The sequence below is a fragment of the Desmodus rotundus genome, chromosome 10 (genome assembly GCF_022682495.2).
Source record: "Desmodus rotundus isolate HL8 chromosome 10, HLdesRot8A.1, whole genome shotgun sequence".
NCBI lineage: Eukaryota > Metazoa > Chordata > Mammalia > Chiroptera > Phyllostomidae > Desmodus > Desmodus rotundus.
In genome coordinates this window covers 35,819,286-35,842,410 of record NC_071396.1, presented here as the reverse complement: position 1 = coordinate 35,842,410, position 23,125 = coordinate 35,819,286, and the positions used below count along the sequence as shown (strand labels likewise).

Below are 23,125 nucleotides of genomic sequence, written 5' to 3'. Positions count from 1 at the left end.
TTTACCCCTTGTGACAGCATGGATGGACCTGGAAACCATTATGCTAAGTGAAATAAGCCAGTCAGAGAAAGACAAATACCATATTCCACTCAGGTGTGGAATCTAATGAACAAACTGAATTAACAAGCATAATACAGACAGACTCATAGACGGAGAGCAGGTGACAGCTCGGGGTGGGGGTGGGGAACAATTAGAGGGTGGAGGGATTGAGCAAAAAGGAAAAAGGGCTCAGGGGCATGGACAACCGTGTAGTGATTGTGGGAGGGTGAGGGTTATAAGAGGGATAAATGGTAATGGAATTAAAATTTTTAAAATAATTTTTTAATAGTAGAAAATGATTTGTTACTATGAGAATATGAAAAACCAGTCAAATTCAGCCACCAAAAAGCTACAGCTTCAAAATGTACACAGATGTGAAATATATTTTTTCACATGTGTACTTCACATTTATTTAAGTACAAGAAAATTTTTTTAAAGCCACACACACCCTTTTTCAGGAACAGCAGAACCACTGTTGGCAGCCTCTCCCAATGCTGGCATGGCCAGAGCCCTCTCCCCTCACCTCTGACAGGCAAGGGGGACCCTGCCAGGATGCTGCTAGGGTGCGCCGCAACCCCTGCGGGAGGAGAAGCCAGATGCACGCCCACACCTGGCTGCCAGCCTGGTCGCTCCAGACAGGAGCTCCCCAGGGGCCCGTGAGAGTCACTTCTACAGTGGGCCCCTGCTGCCCAGCCTGCAGGCTGTCAGGGCCACGCAGCAGCCCCATCGGGCCACCAGGGCTCACACCAGCTGCTGAAGTCTCAAGACCCAGTGTGAGGGTGGTGAGCAGATCCCAGAGACTCTGGTTGGAGGTTGGCCCCACTCGAAAGCCCTCTGAACGACTGTCCACACAGACTGACCTCAGCACCCACTGAAATAAAACCATTCCCCCTATTTACCCTGGAAACTGCTCTCTCCCTCCTTCCCCAGAGGTCTCTCCATGGGAAAGGCAGTCCCTCGCTGCTGTCCATGAAGTATGCCTGTCCCTTCACCCTCCACGAGGTGCTAGAGCAGGCTGTCCCTCACGTGAGTCCCTCGAAGTTCCAAGAAGCCCTCTGTCCTCTGCCCAACCCCTGTGACACGTGGCTTTCAGGGGCTCCTCCCATTCCCTGGGGCCCAGGCTCCTGCTCCCTCCAAAAAACAGTCTTAGCTTAGTTCCCGCCAAAATGCCTCTCTGCTCAGGGCTGCCAGATTGAGCAAAAAGAAATACAGGACACTGGTCACATCTGAATTTCAGATAAACACCCAGTAATGTCTCAGTATCAGTATGTTCCATCTCTCTTACCCACCCCACCTCCACTCCTGAAACGCTTCCTTTCTGCCCTTCATAAAAAATACTGCTGTCTTCTTTCTGCCCCACTACCGAACACTGTCTCCCTGAACTCCTGTGAGACACTTCCTGCCTTCTGCCCCCTGAACCACGGAACAGAGACCCAACGGGACAAACCCCTTCCCTTCTGTCCACCTTCGCCATCCACCCCCATCAAACTCCTTCAGGCCATCACCCATCAGCCTCTTTCTTTGAGGAGGGGAGACTCTCAACCCAACTCCACACAGAACATCACCTTTACCCCTGTTGGCTGCCTGATCCCCAGGAGCGATGACACTCCCGTTCCAAGGCAAAACAGCCCACCATAGTGTGCCTTTACCCACTGCCATTTCTTTAGTTGTTAATAAGCACCGGGCCCTGTGCTGAGCACTCTACTTCTTGCCACAGCTCCGTGAAGTAGCTTTTACTATTTTTCTGATTTACGACTTGCCCAAGATCACACAATGTTAAGGACAGTCAGACTTGCACACAGGTACATCTGACTCCAAAATCTCAGGTAAAAACCCACATTCAACCAGAATTTCCTGGGCATTTTATAGTTTTTAAATCTTCTAACGAGCGTCCCAGTCGAGACCCTCGGCACACGGCACACAATCCTGCTGCGTCTCCCCCATGACACGGCTGCCTTAGGAAAGCTCCCAGACAACTCTCCATTGGCTTCTCCTCCTCTAAATGGCATTGTCCTCTTCCACCTCCCTCTGGGGCACGGGCCCTTGGCTGTGAACTCCCACACTGTCAGAGGAGACGGTCACAGTGAGACTGGGCTGCCCACACGCCTGGCTTCAGGAGACTGGCTGGGGCAAGGGCCAGGCCTGTGGTCCCTGCTCCAGGCTGGCACTCCACCCCACCCCACCCCACCCCTGCTATAAATACCCCACTGCTCACTGGCTGCCGCGCTGCTGCAGCAAGAGTTTCCATGAAGTCAGCTTCCCAGAGCAACCCCCAGGCCCCGAGTACCCACACTTGCCTCTCCTGGGGTCCTGCGGCCTGTTTGCTCTTGCAAGGGGCTGTCGCACGTTCTGTGTTTCCGCCGGGAAGGGGGTGTAGGCACCTGGGCAGAAACCTGAGGTGGAGCCTTTCCTAAGCTCTGGGCTCTGGGTTCTGGAGCTTGACTCAGGGAAGAATCAGGCTTGCCGTTGGTGGTGGGCTCTGCTTTGGGCTTTGGAGGGGCAAATCTCTTCCTGTTGAAAGGCCTCGTTGGCTGAGGGGCCGAGGGCACGTGCTGGCCAGGGGCAGCAGGCCCCCTCTCACCTTTTGCTTCACTGGGCACCTCCCCTGAGGGCATCTCCCCAGGTGCCCTGCCACCCTGTGTGTGGCACCCATCGCCCCCCTGAGGCCTGGCTGCTCGGGTGCTCTCCAGATACATGTCCTTCAGGGAGAAGTAGACATCCTGACCTGGGCCTGGGCCGGGGGCCGGGGCCGGGGCCTTCTGGGGCTGGCCTGCAGAGCATACGGCAGACCCCAGCTCCCTGGTGGCATCTATTCCCGAAGACCCGGGTGCCCGATCTCTGGGCCAAGTCTGGATTCGCTCCACACCCATGGGCCCCTCTGTCCCGCAGGGGTCAGGCTTGTCTGAACTGGGAACACAGTTTTCAGAGAGGTGGCCTCGAGCTGCCCTCTCTAACTCTGGCTTCTGCAGGCCAGGCTTAGGTTCTTCGGCTTTCTTCTTCTTTTTGGCCCCAGACTCCTTCTGGGGGGCTCTCTGAGGCCCCAGCTCCATGGCCTCACAGATGTAGGTCAATAGGCCATGACCCCCATCCTCCCCATTCTCAGGGGCAGCATCCCCATTGGTGGTCACCTCTCCAGGGGAAAAACTGTCAACCAGGCCTAGACCTGGGTGCTGACCAGGCTCAGTCTCCCTCTCCTGCCAAGCGGCTGAGGTCCTGCCCTCAGCCTCCTTGGTGGGGACCGAGGGGACAGGAACCTCGGCCCCGCTCAGCCTCCGCTTTCGCTGGAAGCGGTCGGGGCTAAGCTTGCGCAGGGTGTCAGCCTCTCCCGTTGCTTCCTTCCCATGCTTCCAGCTCTGCTCAATCTCTCGCATCTTTGCCGCAGCCTTGCGTTTCAGCTTGGCGAACCAGCGCTGGTGGATCTTATACTCAGTCATGGTGCCCACCTCTAGGACCCCCGAGCAGGACACAATGCCCTTGGTGTTCCGGGCAGAGGCCTGGTAGATGGCAGCATCTTCTTCTTGACACCTGGAGGCAGGAGCATGCAATGCCAACCCTTCCCCCACTCCACATAGCCAGAGCCTGTCATAATTGAGTAAGCTGCCCCAGTCTCAACATGTCCTGCCCTGAGGGCCACGCCCCGCTCAGACAGCACCACACCCCACACTGTCCACTACAGTAGGGGAAACTGAGGCCAGCAAGGGGGTGGGAGCTGACCAAGATCTTACTGTTCCAGGGGGGATTAGATGAGCACAGGAGAGCTTCCTTCAGAAGCAGGTGACCCATACAGCCCCTTGGGAAGGATGACACAGGAGCTTTTTTTGGCAGCTGACCTCACGGAAAATGTTTCTGTGGGTCCGGACCTCTTGCGGTTGCAGTCGGCTCTCTGGCTGTCACAGATTCCCCCACCCTGGCCTCAGGAGATCTCAGACACGGGTGGGCAGACACAGTCTACCAGGTGGTTGAACTCAGCAACAGAGCCCCACCCTCCACCCCTAGGGTCTGCCTGGGCACCCTCATGCAGATGACTCCATTTCTGAGGGCAGGCCTGGGCCACAAAACACTCAGGAGGGCAGGTGGAGCGGGGCAGCCCCGCCTCTCTTACCTGTACAGCTGCAGTGAGTGGCGGTTGCCCTGATGAGTGATCTCATACTTTGGCAAGCCGCAGTAGCGGTCCAGCTCCATGTCATCCTTGTACCAGGTCACCTCTGGCTCTGGGTACCCTAAGAAGGAAGCAGGAGACTGGGTTGCAGGAAGACCAGTTCCAAAAGAGCGGTGAGAACAGGATGCCGTGGCTCCCTGAAAACCACCTGAAGAGACTGGCCTGGCCCCCCGGCCCCAGGAGAGCGGGCTGCGAAGGGGCTCAGATGAGAACGCTCCTCCTCAGCAGCTGGGAGGGAGATATGGAGGAGAAACTTCCTAGCTTCCCAGTAAGAAGAGAAGCAAGAAGTTTCTAGAAAGCCTTGGCTGGTAGCAATAAGCTTCCTTTCTTCCATGGCCTGTTTTATACCCTCAACTGTACTGACAGCTCTATCCACTGGGTGTCCCCCAAAACCAACACCACTGGCAAGAGCCCCCTCCTTTCATTCTCAGGACCTGAGTTAGTATTTGATGGCACAGCTAAAACACCCACCCATCCACTGCTGTGAGGCTGACTGAAGTGTCTTCCCAGGCCCTGCCCCTGGGGGACTTCCAGCACGACCCACAGAAGAGATTCTAACTGTTAAGAGTCACACGTCCCTGCCTCCCTGGCCACAAAGCTGAGTGGTCCAGTAATAGACACCCAGTCAGCTAATCCGATCATTGATCTAGGATTTGGGAATTAGAACGCAGACACAGTCCACCCTTGTGTCTGGAAATATAACTTCAGAGGGGCACAACCATGTTCTGCCACATGGACTGAAAAGCAGACAAAGCTGGTCTGTGGGAAGATGGAAAAAATAAAGTCGGTGTTCAGGATAGAAAATGAGCTGGAAGCCAGAGACAGCCCTAGCGTCCTTCCAAACCCTGGCTCCATTCCTTGCCTGGGCACAGCCGTACTCCTGTCAATTCCATAAAAAGCCTGTCTAGCCTCACCAATGAATTTGACTAACTCCAACTGATTTGCAACATTTATTAGGAAACTGAGACTCCTAACATACGTCCCCTCAATTATATATATTCAGTGTGTGCTGACTGCCAAGCAAGAAGCTTGATGGGCAGGGTCTCTGCTCCCAGCCAAACTATTATTGCTCAGCAAAAAAGGTAAGATAGGTCCCCACACAAGGGAGGGACATACCTGCCTCTGTGCACACCTGCTCCCCCTGCCCTACTGTCTACAGATAACCTGCCCTGATGCCTCCCGGAAGCCCCCACACTGGAGCACACCTCCTCCTGTCTCATGCGGATGCCTCTCCAACAGCTGTGGCTGCTCTGTCCTGCACCAGCAAGCTGCTCCTCTGTTTCCTCATCGCCATTGCACACAGGCCTGCCTGCTGCACCATCCCCTTTTCTAAAGAGACTCCATTTGACCCCAGTCCCCTTCTAGCCCCTGCATCCATTTCTCTGTTCTCGCTCTCACAGAATAAACTCAAAAAAACTTGTCTGTACTCCTTTGTCTTAGTTCCTCTCTTTCAAGCAGGCTTTTGTACCCACCACTGCCCAAGAACTGCTCCGGTCCAGGGCACCTGTGCCTCCAAAGGTGCAAAATCACTGCCTATTCTTACGTCTTACCCTCCCGATCTGTCACATTGACCCCCCACCCCCGGCCCTTCCTGAGACCTCTTCCTCACTCGCTCCTGGACACCACTCCTTTTGGCGAGCTCTTCCTGCCTCACTGGCCATTGTTCCTAATCTCTTTCATCCTCACCACCTAGGCCTGTAGATGAGAGATGCCCCAGGGCTCAGGCCTTCAAACCATTTTCCCTTCTTCCTGCATACAACCTAGGGCATCTAATCCCATCCCATGTTCACATCTGCAGTCCAGCCCTCTCCCCGATGCCTGGTTCTTGTTTCTGACTGTGGATTTGGCATCCCCTTGGAGGTCTAACAGGTATTGCAATTAACATGGCCCAAACGGAGCTCCTTGTTCTCTCTCCCAAGCCAGTTCGCACACAGCTCCGTAAATGGAAACGTCATCCTTCTCCTTTGGCTCTGGTGAAAACACGGAGGTAATCTCTGCTCCTTCCTTTCCTCACGTCCACTCCATCGGACAACCCTGAGGGCCCTCCCTTCAGAACACATCCAGGATGGGTCACTTCTTGCCATTCCCACTGCCAATTTGGTCTATCCCCATCAGCTCACACCTGCATTTCTGCAATAACCTCCTCTCTGGTCTCGCTGCTCCCATCCTGGCCTCTTCAGCCCATTCTCAGCAAAGCAGCCAGAGGGAAGCTTTTTAAGTAAAGCAGGCCAAGGGGCTCCTCTACTCAAAACACCTCAATAGCTCCATTTCATTAAGGCCTCCTGGTCTGGGGGCCCCATTAGCTCAATGGCCTCCCCTCCTGCCACTCTCCGCCTTGCTTGTTGCACCGAGCTGCGGACCCTGCGGGCTCAGCTCTCACACACCATGTGAACGTCACACTGCAACTCCCTGTCTGTCCTCGCATCACCTCCTCAGAGAAGTCTTCCCTCCCTGCACTTCTTAATCCCCATGCCATGTTTATTCTCACAGAATGCATGGCTACCTGACACGTTATACACCGTGAGTTTGTTAGTTTATGCCCATCCTCGCCAGCTGCCCATGGAGATACCAGCTGCATGACTTATCTGCGTTCTTCACTACTGTGTCGTCAGTCCCTAGAATAGTGCCCGGTATGGAATCACGCTCATTGAGTATTTATAGATGAATGAATGAAGCAATGCACCAAGTGCTCGGGGTGCAGGGAAGGGAGCAAGCACCCCTGGCTGGGGAGTCAGGAGAGGCTTCATGGCAGGAGTGGCTTCTGAACTGGCCCTGAAGTGTGGGCCAGAGAATGGGGGTTCAGTGCCTGCACTGGCCCTTCACAGCACTGTAGTGGACCACTTCCTCGTCTGCCTCCCCTCCCTGACTTACGTCCTCTGTGGGCAGAAACTGTGCCTTCCTTACTGCTACACCCCGCCCCCTAAGACAGTGCTTGACACACTGTGGTGACTGAAGAGACCGGCTGGGTGAGTGAGTGCATGAGGAAGGATGGGAAGGAGCGCACAAGCAAAGCAGAGGCGGCGGGAAGGGCATGCCTGGTGAAGGAACACAACAGCAGCGTGTGGCAGTGGGGGGAACTGTGTACAGAAGCAGGGAGCAAGAGAGTCAAGGCCGCAGTCGGGACGGCCAGGGACAAAGTCTGGGCAGCCTGACTGTAAAGCGAACCCCATGTTTCCACTGTGAGCTAAAGCCCCTGGTTACATCACTGTGTGTGCGGCCAGGACCAGCGCAGGTGTCCTCACCGCCCTGTGGGATGATCTCACCCCTGCAACGCCCGCCCAGCTCAGAGCCTCCCTGCCCCATGACCTGCCCCGCAGGGCCTCAGCCTCCGGGGCATCTGAGGCTCACCAGGCTGGAGCAAGGGGGCAGGGGTGGGGAAAGAAGAGGTCACTGAGTGAACCCCACGCCACCCACTGGTACCACAAAGTCGGGGCCTGACAGCTTAGGGCTCTGTGGCAGCAGCGGGTTCTGGAAACCACTTTATTTGGGGAGAGAACATGGCCCTGTCCCGGGATGTTATGACTGTATTCTAAAGCAACAAACGTGGGAGGGGCCCTTCACTCCCTGCCGTACACACATGCTCGCCCCAGTGTGCACCCACAGGCAGACATGCACACGCACACACTCGGCCCGGGAGCCTACGGCTGTCCCCTTCCCTGTTGCCCCCTGCACTCTCTGCCTCACGGCCAGTAGGCCTGAGGCTGGAACCCGACTTGGAGACAGGCAGCCTCGTCCCGACCATTCCGGGTCTGGAGAAGCTCAGATTCCAGAGAAACATCATGATGAATGGAAATCTAGAGTTTCCAAAGGGCTTTCAAATAGAGAATTCCCTCTGGCCCTCGTGACAATCCTGTGAAAACAATTGCTAACACTTCCTGGAGACTCATCATGTGCCAAACACTGAGCTGCACATTTTCTGTGTAGTATCTCATGTAATCCTCACAAAAATCCTGCAAAGAATGTTATTAACTCCCAATTTGAGGAGGAGGAAATCAAAGCCCATGAAATGAAGACTCCTACCCAAAGTCATCCAGCTGGTAAGAAGAAGAGCCAAAATTCAAATCCCTCTCTTCTACAAAACAGACAGGACAGCATTTTAATCCCTATTTCGTGCAAAAGGAAGATGAGGCTGCCAGAAACTGAGGAACGTGCCCAGGGTCACAGAGCCGGCCCATGACACAGCCCTGGTTTCCTTTTCCCTTTTCTAATGCCCTTCCTGCTGGGGATTTGGGGACCAACACGCAAGTTTTTACACACAGCAGTCATTAGTTACACTTCACGTCTCTAAAAAGCTTCTTCAGGAACTTGGTTCTGTCTAAAGGCTCAGTCTCTCTATCCATCTGGCCTGTTGCTGGTACTTCCTCCTCCTCCTGCCCCAATATATGTGCGAGCGCACACGCGCGCACACACACACACACAACACACCCCAACGCAGAACCCACAACAGTGCTGAGGAGGGTAAGGGAAGGTAGAAGGCGACCTCCATGCTGGACTGCAATGGGCAGCCTCAAGGAGGACAGCAGCACTCTGGCTTGAGGAGGTCCTGGAGGAGATAGGAGCCAAAAGGCCAGTCAAGGTCCACTATCCCCCCACGTGTCCAATATGAGAGAGAAGAACCTCAGGGTCGTACTATTCCTCTCTGAACCCCCAAGGGGATCCCTCACAGCTCAGCCAGCAGGGAATCAGCACAGACGCCTCTCCTTCACCTGGACCAGGTTCTGACCCGCCAGGAAGGCATCCCCTGCTCCTGGCAGGGTGCTGGGGGGGCTGACTCATCACAGCCCAGTGTAAGAAATGCTGCCGCCAGGGTGGGAGGAAGAGAGGCAAGTGTGGTTGCTGTCTCCATGGAGACGGGCCAGGACTGCCCTGCCAGTCTCACCCAGAGCCCAGTCTCACCCACCCATCCATCCAGTACCCACCTTTCCAGTCTCTGGAGAGCCAATTACTTTTCTTTATTTTTAATCTTTAAAATTTTTTACTGAATTTATCAGGGTACCATTGGTTAATAAAATTACATAAGTTTCAGGTGTACAGTTCTGTACACATCATCTGTGTGCTCACCGCCCCAAGTGACGTCTCCTCCCGCCACCATTGATCGTCTCTTTAGCCTCTCCTACCCACCCCCTCTCACCCCCCGCATGGAGAGCCGATTTCCGACCTGGTCTCTGTGTGCTCTGATTGTTCTGCATCACCCTTCCCCCACCTCCCCCTCTGCTAGCCAGTCTACTCTTTCTCTTTTCTCCTTGCTACTGGGAAGTGGCTTATTTACAGTGTGCTATGGTGGCCACAGAGAACTCTTTCCTAATCTGCTGCATAAAACTCAGGTAGCCTGAGGATTTTTATATGTGTGGAGGTGAGGAGGGGGAAGGAGGGGTTAGGCACAGCAATGGACAAGGATGCGGAGGTCAGAGATAGGTGGAGCCGCAGCAGCGACCTGACAGCCTGGTGACAGGCTGTAGATCTCATCAGGGGAGGGGCTCCTGTGCACAAGCCCTGGCCCTGGCTGGTTGGTGTGAGAAATGGGTGTCATGGCAACTCGGGGGCAGAAACGTTTGCTCCTTTGGGTTGGGGCTTGAAATGGAAATGCATACTCCCATTATGACATTGGTGTATTCGATAAAATACCCCGAGGTTCTGTAAATCAGGCTCATGTCAGGTTCTCTGTGTTCCTCTCAGAGTCCATGGCGACAAGGGCAGAGGACAAAAGTGGGGAAGGGAGAGCCATCCCTGAGCCTGCACCTCTCAAGTGGCCTGAGGCCCCCGCAGCAGGTGCTGTTGCCAAGGCACTGAAGCTGCAGCTGGAATGAACAGGCAGCGTGGAAAGCAGAAGAGATACGGGTTTTGTTCACAGCACGGCCATTTGGCAAACATACTGAGCACCTTCCTCGTGCCGGCTCCCGAGAGGCACCATGTGTCGGACGTGTGCTCTGACCCCACAGTCTTGGTGGAGGGAGAGATGTGCAAACACACTGTGTCACGGAGGAGAGGGCAAGAGCTCATCGTGCACACACTGAAGATGACCCCCTGGAGGACGAGCCCTCTGAGCTGGGCCTTGCAAGATGAGAAGGAATCTGCCAGGCAAAGAAGGAGTGGGCTTCTAGGTGAAAAGGCCAAATAAGCAGACTCTGTGTTTTCACTCTCTCCCCCAAACCACCAAGACTACACTAGTGAGGTTTTTTATTAAAGACATAAAACCACAAGTAAGAGGAGAACAGGTGAGGAGAGTGACAGGGGCGACAACAGTGGGAGAGCAGGAAAGCAGAGGGACAAGGAGAAACTCCTTAGCAAACCCTAGGCCAGCAGTGAGGAAAACTGAGAACCCCACTTCAAACACCAGAAAACCCCCAAAGGGTGTAAGAACTGCCCACTAGGGGCATCTAGGACTGGGGGTAAAGAAGGAGGGAAAAGGTAAAAAGGTGCTTGAAAAACAACCAGATCTCTGGGTCCCCTCACCCACTTGGCACCACTGGGTGACAGCTGCTTCTCCACCACAGTCAAAGGTGAGGTTTATAGCCAGAAAGATAAAACTCTGCCCTGAGGGTCAGCCAGTTAAGGGCATGCCTATTACCTATCTATAGAAAACAGAAAAATGTAGTAACCATACATAGAAAATAAGTGCTTTATGCAGAGAGCCCGCTCAACCCTTTAATCTGTGTATTTCCCATAAAGCCTTTACCCTCCAGAAAAGATGCTGGGGGACTGTTTGCTAGGGAATCGTGAGGTCCGAGAGGAAGGGAGTACAGAAACACTGGCACTTCTCCACAGTGGCCACCCAAATCACTCCGCGGGGAAGATCCCAGTTGTCAGGGCCCTCCGACTTGCTTAGAACTTCCAATCAGCTTTTTAGTCATTTTCTGCCAGTCATTTACTAGATATCTGAGGAAAGCTTGTAAATAGAAGATTATGGACCAAAAATAAACAGAAAAAGTCAAAGGTAAAAAACACAAGTTACATAGGGAGAAGGAAACTTTTTAGAAAATTATCATTACTAGTTTCAGAGAGTACACAGAAGATATCACATTTGTGAAAAGAACAGGATACTATAGAAAAGGACTTAAGTAGAGCTCTTAGAAATTAAAAATTAGAAGACTTGAAAGATAACAGTGAGGAAATATCCCAGAAAGTAGAGCAGAAAGAAAATAGATGAAAGGGCAGGAAAGGATCAGAAAATAAGACAGTAAATCCTTGGGAGCAGAGGCCCACACGGGCAGGAGTTCGAGAAAGAACAGAGAAGACAGGAGGAAGAACCAACATCAAAATAATCTCAAATTTCCCAGAACTGAAGGTGTTCAGTTTCCAGACTGAAAGTGCCCAGGCACGCTCCAGGAGGAAGAGAGACGCGTATCAAGGTACGCCCCTGTGAAACAGCAGAGCTTCCTTACAAGCCACCAGAGAGAGGGGGGAATGGTCTCATGCAAAGAATTTGGAACCAAACTCTTCTCCTGCTCCAAACACTGACATTAGGAGCAAGAAGGCACTGGAACAATCTCTTCAAAATTCTGAAGGAAAATTAATGTCAATTCAACCTCAACTTCTATACCCAGCCAAACTATCGTGAGTGAAACACAGAAAACAACATTTTCAGACATAAGTTGTCTAACATCTACTTGCCATATACTCTTCTTAAGAAACTACCGAAACAAAAATGTAAATCGAGAGAGAGAGAGAAACGTGGAATACAAAACACAGGAGATCCATTCTAGGAGAGAAATAAAGGGAATCTACCAGATAACGGTGAAGGGAGATCCTCGGACGTCAACTGCACACTGGACACAGAGCAACTAAGTCACATTGGAGCAGAATGACTCAGCAGAGATAGGTTGAGAGTGGGCATCACAAGTCTTGCTGTTGCACCACCCTCAGGCCCTGCAGAAACTACTGGAGGATGCTGTTTGATGAAGCGGTACAGAAAACCAAGAAAAAGGAAGACTTGAGATCCAGGAATCTGCATCGGCCCAGGGAAAAGGCAAAGGTAAGACCCAGGAGGATAGCTGTGGATCAGGCCTCACAGGCCACCAGTTCAGACAGAAGACTAGAAATCTGCAAGAGGAATGTCTCCAAGGAAGTAACTGACAGAGTACCAATGGCAATGACCTAGCAAAAAATTGTATTAAAAGGCTATCAGAGGGTCTAAGAAAAATCAGCAATAGATACCAAGAACTAATTAAATGAAAAACTAGTTAGTACTAAACTAGTTAGTACTTTCTATAGAGTATTAACTTCAGGAAAAACAGAAGAAATACAATCGTAGTATACTACAATGCCAGTTGTGAATAATAATGCACAGGTACAATAAGGTTCAAAGTAAATATTGATTTGAGCAAAAATTATGATATAACTATATTGAAGAAATAAATATGGGTAGCAGAGAAAATTATGGTAGAGAACTAATTCCTCATCTACCATAAAAAGAAGACTAGGTAGCATCTAAACTTGAAGACTCAAAAATTAGTAGTATTGCCCTGGCCAGTGTGGCTCAGTTGGTTAGAGCATTGTTCCGTACATTGAAAAGTCACAGGTTCGACTCCTGGTCAGGACACATACCGAAGTTGCAGGTTCGATCCCTGTTCAGAGAGTGTATGGGAGGCAATTGATTGATGTTTCTTTCTCACATCAATGTCTGTCTTTCTCTTTCTCTCCCTAAAAATCAATGGACGTATCCTCAGGTGAGGATGTTAAAAAAAAAAAAAAAGAAGAAGTTGTTAGCAGCATTCACACATTACTCAGTATTACAGAAATGTACGCACACCAGAAGCAGCAGCTAAAAGATGAAAACAGTTGCTTCTAGGAAGGAGTAAGTGCTGTATTTTGATATATGCCTTTTAGTATAATTTGGAGTGTTAAATGATGTGTATGTGTTAGTTTTATTTTGGTAAAATAAAATTTAATTTTCTTTAAAAAGAAGGATTAAGGACTCTCTATGTGGGGAAAATAGCATATGCAGAAGCATGGAGCTGTGATGCGGCCAGGTCTACCCGCCAGCGCCACAGGAAGGCAGGAGGTGCGGGTGTACGCAGGCAGCATCTGAGGCTGCAGAGTGAAAGTGGTCTCTCCTCCTCCCCAGCTCTGTGGGAACTACTCTGGTTCCCTTCTCTGTAAAATTCAACAAATAATAGCACTTAATGGGGTTGTGTAAAATTTCAACGATGATGGAAACAGACAAACATTGCAAAATGTGTTACACTGTAGAAAGGTGAGGGATACAGGCACCTCTCTGTGTCCCCTGGCAGGGACAGTGTTCTCAGACTGGAGCTCAGAGGGTCCTGGGTACGGGCGAGAACCGCCCAGGGGAACCCAGTCCCAGAGAAGTGGTTTAGCTGGCTGGAGCAGAATCAGGGCATGCCACGGCTGGAAACTACCAATGCCCTTGATACAAAATATGCACTTGTGGAGGGAACCTTGACCTGGAGCCCTTGACCTACTGGCTACACAGCTGGGAGGGGCAGGCATCCCTTGGTGGGTCCTGCACAACCTGAAGTGGGTCAGGTTGGTGCAATGGGAGGGTCTGCAGGGAGGCCTAGGGGAGGGGCAATGCCTGGTTCTGCTTTCCAGTCCTCTACCAACCCCTTGCAAGGAGCATCACTCTGCTTCCTCTCCTACCAACCCGCTGCTTCAAACCCTACCATGGAGCTCCATGAAATGCAAATGATACTGGCTTATTTTCTAACACTTTTATGGTACTAACTGTGTGCCAGGTACTATTCCAAATGCTCTGCAGGTAAAGTGCATTCAGTTTCACAATAAACCTATGAAGTTCATGCTATGATCATCCCCACTTCACAGATGAGGCACTGAGAGGTTATTTAACCTACTCCGTACCACGTAACTGAAAAGGGGGCCGGCCAGCACTCCAAGCCAGGCCGTCTGTCTCCAGGGCCTGCCGTCAGAATCACTGTCCATCACTGTCTCCAGGCCTGACACTCCCCAGCCTCAACTACTCAACTTGTAAAATAGGGAGGTTTGGAGAGAGGGCTTCAAAGAAGTCTTTCAAAGAATGGCTCCGTTTCTTGGAACTCAGAGTCATCAGTCGTGCGCATGTGCCTGAGGGTGAGGAGCCCTTACTGAAGGCGGGTTTGGAAGAGGAGCAGGGTGTGTGGCTCCAGAATGGGAGCCCACACAGGGAAATGAAACCGCAGAGAAAACGAAGACCACAGTGTGCACACAGCCCACCCCCTCCATGCCCCATCTCCACAGCCCCCTCGGGCCCTGCTCTGTGGACGGAACAGAGAGATGGCCACATTACCTGTGATGATGCAGGTGAACCTGACGTCACTGTTCTCGGACACAGCCTGGGACTTGAGCGTGGTCTCAAACAATGGCTGGGTCTCCTCTGTTAGCTGAGCAATGATGGAGCAGAAGGTGCTCCTAGGAAAGGCAAAGAACTATTCAGAGAACCTTCCCTCCAATATACCAGAGCCTGGTGTGTCCAAGGCAGCTTAAGTCTTACCGTGTCCATCTGTCATCCGGGGCCATGGCCAGCACCTGATCAAGTCTTTCTTCAAGGAAGCCTAGGCCTCTTGGCCAGGTGTTGGCAGCCAAGGCACCAAGGCGCTGGATGGAACCCGGACCCAGACCCATCACAATAGGAAGCCTGCTAACCAGAGGCCAGACTGCTGAGTGTCCCAGACACCAGCCTGGCGTCCCAATCCCAACTTTATTAGGGGACTTGCTTCACCCTCCACCTTCTACAGGGAAGCTCATGCGTGGATAGACCCAGCCTCAAGGGGGAGACTCCCACATAGCAGAGCCGCCACGCAGGCCAAAGAGGGAAAAGCTGGTCAACCCTTAAGGATACATAGGTCCTAGGAGCTCAGGAGCCTATCCTAAAGCTTGGGCTCGGAAAATAAAAAGACCCTGCATTTGTGAGCACAGACCCAGAGCAGACAAAGAATAAGCCAGCCAATACCAAGGTCTAGACCCCAGTTCCTAGGGCTATTGGAAAAGAGAGACTCACATGAATTCTAACCCTAAACAAGGCTCTGGACCTGCTGCGGGCAGCCAGCCACAGCCCCCTGCTCCGCTCCTGGAGACCACATGCTCACAGGAACACACGGCTGGTGGCTCCAGCCCAGCCAGCAAGACTGCCAACTACAAACAGGACTTTCAGTTCCCTGTGACAGTCCGTCTCCCAGAATTCAGAGGCATCTGCAGGCACACTTAGTCCAGCACAGACGCATCAACACTGCCCAGCATTTACAGTCCTCTCCTTCCCAGGCACAGGAAGCAAACCGCCGTGCCAAACCTCTTCGTGGGCCAGCAGAGACTCAGTGCGTCCCCAGGCATGAAGCGTAACCACACAGCCAGGTTGTTTGGTGCAGAAGCCGTGCCCAGCCCTCCCCCCTCCAAATTCACACACCCTGTCGTGAGCAGCAGGGGCAACTGTGATGAGAAAGACAAATCACTCAAAGCTGCCTTTCTCTGTGTCTCGGAGGGGGTGGTCACCCCCAGGCAGTGCGTGTCTCCCCCCAACCTCCTCGCCAGGAGTGGGCAGATGGAGAGCCTATGGGACAAGCAGACAGAAACTACAGCTCTGCGCCTTCCAATTCAATTTGTTGTTGCTGTGCATGTCATTCTGGACTTGAGTTGGAGGAGGTGGGCTGCATCTCAGGGAGAGTATCTGGAATCAAGACTTCTGGACCAACAAGGGTGCAGACCTGCCTTCTCAGCGGGAATGCCGATGTCTGGGCCTTTAGGGAGGGCAAAGACCACCTAGACAGGGGACCTTGGCCTCTCCCATAACCAAACATTTGAGTGAGGTGTGCTGTTAGACTTCGAGGACGTTCCCTGAGACACCTGCACCTACAATCCATCTGCCCATATACGTCTTTTCCTTTCCCCTTAATCCACCCAGAAACAGAGGGGCCTTCAGGACCCGGACCGTCCACCCTGCCACTCAGGAGATGTAACCGCCGAAACGCCCCTTGCTGCTCTGACACTAACAGCAATCCCTGACTTTGGGGAAGACTAAACCCTGACCAGCTGCTTCCAGAGAAGGCTGCCATGCCAAAAGCAATGACACTTCCATGATTTTGCAACTAATTCAAAACATTCCTAATTACATCCTCTGTGCTTAGTTTGAACCCTACCTTCCTCACGGTCGTGAGTCTGGATCTAATACTCAGTTTAGGCTCTTAGGGATTAAGCTGCTTGAGCAAGTCTAAGAAAACAAGTTCAACTACTGGGTAAGCGAGAAACCATGGAAATCAAGCTTCAAGGTAATTTGCAGAGACAAGTGCTCGTGCTAGATATTCAGCAACAGGTAGCTGTTTGATCTCATTACCTGTTTTGAATGGGGAAGAACACTTGCCTTCGCACACTAGGTCCTAAGCTGTGTGAGAAAAGAGGTTTACATTGGAAAATCACGGTAACTGAGAGGCAGGCCTGAACGAGAGCCCTCCGGGAAGGGTGGGTCTGGGGTGCACGCCGGGGGAACAGTAACTGCAGACACTGTCCAGTTCCACCGAACGCCACGTGCTTCCTGTCCCCGTCCCCCAAACTATGGGGGCATGGGATGGAGTCAGTGTGCTGCCTGCTTCCAGTGCCCGGGAAAGCCAAGAAGTCCTCACATCTGGAAATGGTCTGTTCCCAGCCCGACACCTCCAAGTCTTTCCAACTCTGTGACCTCACGAGGCTGTCACAGCCTAGTCATGTGCTCTCCAGAGAACACCAGGATCACTGGTTTACGTGATGTCCACAGGAACCCAGCCGTGCCCTTCGGTTTGGCTATTTTGCCTTGCTTTAAAGGCACTTCCAAGATCATGTCTTTCAGCACTGATAATGTTCCCCTTTGAACTAATGGCAATAGTCCTTCTCCCAGCCAGAAGCAGGTCCCGCACTCTTCTCCCTATCAAAGGAAACCTACGCAGTAGGTGCTCCTCACCTCCGTAGACATCATTAGCTATCGAAACCAGGTAGCTACTCAGAAATCCTTGTCTGTGTAAAGAAACTATAGCCAACACTCCCCAAATCTACCAGTCTCAGATGAGGACCAGCTAGGAAATGCTCCCAACTTTGACTATAATAGTCAGTTCAGCCAGCGACAGAGAGCTGCCCCCAGCTGGGACGCAAGAGGACAGTCATTCCCGGGGCAAACTCATCTGTGGCCTGCTCAGGCCCTGCCGTGGCTCTGTGGTGGGTTCAGAGAACGAGCTAATGCAGGAAGACACTGACACAGTGTCCCCGGACCTCACAGAGATCACAGTCTGTGGGGGTGGAGAGGAGTCCAAGGAAAGGAAAATTCAGCGTGAGAGGTGGCAGGATAACATAAGGGACTAAAGAAAATTAATTTCAGGCCATAGTCCTGATTAGAAGATAGGCAATAAGGTGTCACACCTAGATATAGGGTTACAAAAACCATGAAAACCTAGGATCAAGAAGCAGGTCACCTGTTCTGGTCCCACACTGCCTCTCCTGGGGGCACAGAGACACAGTGCAGGCATCTTGGAACCCTTGCCTATTTCTGGGCCCCTGCACCCTTTTCAGATGGTCCATGCAAGCATCGAGTGTGGCTCCTGTGAGACCCATGTTCGTGTGAGTGCCTCTCACACCCTCTGCCACCCACCCTCCAGCCCTCCCCTCACCCCATGCAGCCTGGTTAGTGCACAAGCAGTCACCCAAAGGCCCCTCAGCGTCCATACCCGAGAAAAAAGCAGTCAGAGAAATGTAATGCAATATGCATTTACCTTCCAGAGCTGGGGTGAGACAACCGGCTGCTTGATAAGCTAAGCAAAAACAGCAAATGGAATCATTAGGCCCAAAAAGCAAGGAGGAGGAGGCGAAATCAACAAGTCTGCAAAGTATTAACCGGCCATCATTTGGGGCCCAGAGGCCTTTCTATTAAAAGGGACCAGCTGTCTTAGTTGGCCTGCTCCGGTTAGCAAGTGGCCTCCCCACTGCACACCAGTCTGCCTGAAACCAAGAGCTTGTTAAATGCAGCAGAGTCCAGGGAAACGGTTAGGCAGAAAGGAGGTCCGTTGGGGCTGCACTTTGAGAAAGGTGTGTCCCAGGCAATTCAGTCACTGCCCCCAAGAGTGGGGCTTCCAGATGCCTGGCATGGTTCCTGGGCCTGCAGCACACTAGCCTCCAGGCAGCTCCTGCTTCAACTCTCAGCCTTTTGGGGGAAAAGAGCCCCCATTCTGGAAATCCTCTAAGAAGCTGGGAAGGAGACAGGTGGCTTGGAGAACACCCATTAATGTGTTAAAGTTCGGTTAAAGAGGCCACACAAGGCACACCAGCTGGGACAGTGAAGAAGAGGGAGAGAAAATAAAGCGGTTAATTCAGCAGGAGCCAGGAGGCACCCAGCTCGGTCAGACCAGCACAAGGCCCGTTATGCCTAGAGCCCTGGACATCCCTTCTGCCCTGGGGCAGCTGAGAGTGGACACTAGCTAGGGGCTGTGTAGGCCACTGCAGGGTGAGAGGTCCCACCTAGGGCTGCCCCTTAGTGGAGATCCAGCCCACTCGATATGAGCCAACTTTTACCCCTCCCTCCACCTTCCTAACACAAATACCCCCAGTGGAGTCTAGGGCCACCAAATCCCACAGCTCTTTGGGAGATGGCAGGGGCCACCCCACCCACACTCACTCCTTGCCGCCGTCCGTACCATGGGACTAGTTGTCCCTTCACTGTCTGCAGCCCAGCCTGCTCGATGGCACTCATGGTCTACATCTCTAACCACAGGAAAGCTCCACTGACAGCCTCTCTCTTCAAAACCCAAAAACTAAACTCATCCTCTAGCCAAAAACATGGCTTCTGCCCCAGTGGTTACGTGGATACCACCAGCACTCGCCCCAACTCCAAAGCTCTGAACCTGCCATTCTGGACGCCTCTCTCTCCACCAGCCTCCAGGTTCAGCTGATGAACTCTTCTTGGCCCTTCTTTCTCCCTCTCTCTCGACTCCCGCTACCGTGTTCTGATCTAGACCCTTATGGCTCCGTGTCTGATGACCATCTCAACCCCCTTCTCCTCCACCCCTCATATCACACTCCTCCTCTGAAAAAAATGCTGCAGTCCTCCCACCGTATGTTATACTGAGTTTCTACTCCTTGATTGGGCAGGTAAGGCCCTCAATCTATTCCTGCCCCCACTAGAACCATGGTTCTCTGCTTCCCAACATTCACCTGTAACCAGGCATGTCCCTAACTTGCATGACACATCCACTCCTGGCCTCTGAGCCCTCACTTTTGTCCTGCCTGTTTGGAAAGCCCTCCCTCTGTCCTTCTGCTCAATTAAATCCTGACCACCCAGCCTTCAAATCTAGCTCTTTTTGTAGCCTCTACGGCCCCTAGCACAGTGCTAGGCATACAGTGGGTATTCAACAAATATGTCATGGAAAGAATGAAGAGACAGAAAGACAGGAGTGAGGGAAAGAAGGGAAGTGCATCTTTCAAACAGGAAGGGTACTGCCCCACGCCCAGAAGGAACTGCTGCTCCGGAAGAGAAGAAAGCAAGAATGCAGCTGCCTTTGCTCAGAGCTTTAAAAATCCTCCCGAGGCAGCATGGGAGGAACCTCCCATGGTTCCAAGGCACTGGCCAACTCCAACCTTTCCTGACCATGAACTTCCTTTGCCTTTCTCCTCAGAATCGAGAGATTTTTCCTTTGTTGGGTCTAGATTTCTTCCCTGGGAAGCAGAGGGAGAGAATCAGCTAATTCAGAGAGGAAAATGACAGGTTCGCACCTTCCACCTGCAAGTGTGCAAGGCACTAGACCTGGGCCAAGACGCCTTGCTCAGCCAGGTAGCTGGAGAGTGAACACAGCGTCTGCTCTCCAGTCTTTTTCCTAATAGCTCAGATCCCTGGCCCTCCCCATTCTGCCTGGTTTTAAAGCCACCCTGTCTTCCACCCTCCATTGCTGCTGTCTCCAAGAAAGGCCCTGCTCTCTCGCCTACGTGTTCCACTGGTATTGACAAAGGCCAGATGTGGGAGGCAAAACTCAGACCTAAGTCCCTGTGGTAAGTGTGAGACAAGTGTGAGGCTCCCCCTACAAGGCAGTGGGCTCCACCACAGACTGGATGGAATAAATAGCCAAATTTTGTTTCAATTTTTTTCATAGAGCTGGTAGTTGGGAGCGAGGGGCATTCTTTCCTGGCAGCCAGGGGCCTTGTCCAGTCTGACTCAGTCATTAACACAAGCCCTCAGTCCTGCCCCAGACATGTGACACCATTTGTCCAGTTTTATGCAGAAACAGGTTCCGGTTACATTTGAACTTTTCCGACTCCAAGGTCAACAGAACTCAGCCAATTCACGAGGAAGTGCCTGGGACTTTTCCTAAATGTTCTTGATGCCTATTTTTGTGCTGTTTTAGGAACTGAGGACAAGAGGTATCCAGACAGCTTCTCCAAGTGGCTGTGACACCACCACTATCCCAGTAGCCAACCGTCACAGTTTCCTTTGGAAAATATGCTGGGGAGTTGGAGGGAAAGTGAGCTGCCCAGAGAGGTCAGGAAATGCCAGCTGCCGTGGCAATGCACGCAGCCCTGTGTGTCTTGTGTGCCTCCAAGTGCCTGTCTGCTTCTCTACTGTCTATCTGTGCGTCTCCATATTTGGGACAACTCAGGTCCTAAAACAAAGTACCCACACCTCTGTAACTCTTGGAAGAGGAAGGAGTAAAGGGCACATCAGTTCAGCTCCTCCCTTGGCAGCCCGCTCCCCCAAACTGGGCAGGGCAATTGGCTCCCTGAAAGCCACACACTAGGAATCTTCAGACAGGGCCAACTAGCACCCCATCCCACCCCGTCTTCCCTTCCCCAAACCAGCCCCCACAAAGATCCCAGGGAGACCCGAGTCCTGGGCCCAGAGGAAGAACCTCCCTGGTACAGGTTTAGTTCCTCCCGGTGGTGGAGCCCCCAGCTAGGAGCCCCACTCCGGCCGCTCCACCAAGTCCCACTCCTCCCCCGCGCCCCACCTGGTATAGCTCTCCCCTCCCTTCCAGCCCGGAGGAATTTCAGGCGCTCTGGCTTTCTTATCGCTCACTGTGGCATCCAGGCCCTGGGAGTAGCCAGCACAGGCGGGCGAGGGGCCCTGGAGCGGGGGAGCGGCGGGAGAGATAAAGAAGCCTTTGGGCCCCTCCAAAATCGCCCCATGGAGGCCCTTTCTCCTCTTGGGCAACCTCGAGTAACGCGAGGCCTGAGGCCCACAGGCTGTGAGGGACCGTGAGGGACGTGAAGGGACGTGAAGGTCGTGGTGGGCCTCCACAGGCCGGGACCCCACCGAAGGCCTTGTGTGGCCTCGGTCCTCCCGCCCCCGCCGATCCCCAGGGCGCGACTCACCTGGTCTCCGGCCGCACGCTGAGCAGGTAGCTGCGGCTGGTGGGGCTGGGGGTCCACATGGGCCCGTCGTCCTCATGGTAGCCCCGGGCCCCGGCCCGTCCCCCTGCGCCCCAGGCTCCGCTGGGGACCCTCCGCGAGCCCATGCTGCCGCCCGACCCACCGCCGCCTGGCCCAGGCCCTGCGCGCCCTCCTGCCTGAGCGCTGGTCGCTGCTCCCGCCCGGCTGACTCGCGCCCCTATTTATAGCCCGGGCCGGCTGTCACCTGCTGCTATCCCTCCCCCACAGGCCTGCGGGCCCACAGCGGCCTCTGAGACACCGAGGGCTCCGGGCCCTGCCTGACGGGCCAACCGCTGTCCGCCTGGGCGCCCGCAGCAACGTGCCCGACGTGCGTGCGCACTGCGTGCACGCTCCGGGCCGCCCGACGTCGGGGCAGGGGCGCAGAGGACCCTGGTAGCCGGAGGCGCAGCTCCGGGGCTCGGGCGGTACCTGCCTTCCTGCTCTGCTCCGGGGCCACTTTGCAGACGTGGAGGCTGAGCCTGTGGGCGCGAGTGAGGCGGAAGGTGCCCGAGTCCCCAGGAGCTGAGTGGAGGGTGCAAGACTGGAGGCCGGGAGAGCCAGGAGGGACGGACTGCACGGCAGCAGCCCCGACTGACCCTCGACTAGCCTGGGGCTGTGGATCCCGCACTTGGACAAAACCCACACACCTGTGGGTGACCTCAGTCGCCTGGGAGGCCACAAGTCCTCGGGGTATGTGTCTTTCCTCCATTATCTAGTACAGATAGGGGCTTTACAAACGCTTCTGGAATAACTGAACCTCCTTCTTCACCGCTTCAGCCTCCATTTCCCAGCACCCTAGGGGAAAGGAGGCTGAGTCCGAAGGCCCAGAAAAACCATCGTTCACCAGTTTCTGAGACAAGAGGCCAAGCACTGTCTCTCCACAACTTTCTAACCCTTTCCTAACCCTCATCTCCTCCATTCCCCCCTCCACATGTCCTCTCCTTGTCCCCATTTAAAAATCTTATTCAAAGCCCTCTCCAGAACCAGCCTAGGGTAGAAATAAGAAGTCTTCTTCATAGGCAAAGAGCTTCCTAGAAGGCAGAACCCACCGTCCTCAGATACCAAAACTATTCAGCCCTGTCTCTCTATGCACAACCAGTCTTAGGGCAAAACTCCAAGCAAATTGGTCTAAAGACTAGAAAACCCCAGAGGAAAATAGCAAGTGTATGCAGTGGGTCCTGGGCTGTCCCTGAAAGGGGAGGCCTAGAAACGGAGGAGCTTGCCAGTTTAGTGAGAGCCAGATCGAAGAGAAGAGCAGTTTAATCCTTCTCTTCAAACATCAAAGGCAAAATCAATGACCCCCCATTTTCAGAGAAAAGAGAGCAAAGGCTATGGGATTAAGTTTTAGAAGATCTAGTAGCTTTTAGACTCTTGTATACATACAATACATGCCCACCACAAAACGAGATGGTGCTGCCGATCCCCTGTCGCTTGGGCACTCTCTAGGGTGGGGGGCTTTTCCCAGTTAGAATTCACTGAAATGGCTTTATCATGTCCTTTTGTCCCATTTTCTATGCAATCAATTCCACGTTTGTTGATTTGTTAGTATCCATGCACTAAAAACTAACCTTGCAAACAATAGTAAGTGTTGTTTTTAAAAACAGA

General features: G+C 53.0%; 1 protein-coding gene across 4 annotated transcripts in view; it reads right to left on the bottom strand.

The window, feature by feature from the left end:
* The window catches only part of ALPK3 (alpha kinase 3), a 38,175-nt gene extending 16,501 nt beyond the window's left edge, over window positions 1-21,674 (bottom strand). For 2 of the 4 annotated variants that reach the window (XM_045196503.2, XM_045196501.2), the window contains exons 1-5: window positions 21,464-21,674; window positions 17,881-17,919; window positions 14,442-14,563; window positions 4,142-4,259; window positions 2,337-3,564 (exon numbers count right to left, since the gene is read on the bottom strand). In XM_045196503.2, coding sequence (XP_045052438.2) covers window positions 2,337-3,564; window positions 4,142-4,259; window positions 14,442-14,563; window positions 17,881-17,919; window positions 21,464-21,606 — 1,650 coding nt within the window. In that variant the 5' untranslated portion in view covers window positions 21,607-21,674. Of the gene's footprint in view, window positions 1-2,336; window positions 3,565-4,141; window positions 4,260-4,669; window positions 4,725-14,441; window positions 14,564-17,880; window positions 17,920-21,463 lie in introns of those variants that run through there. The other 2 variants (XM_024561769.3, XM_045196502.2) reach the window with 2 other exon arrangements.
* Window positions 21,675-23,125: the final 1,451 nt, after the last annotated feature.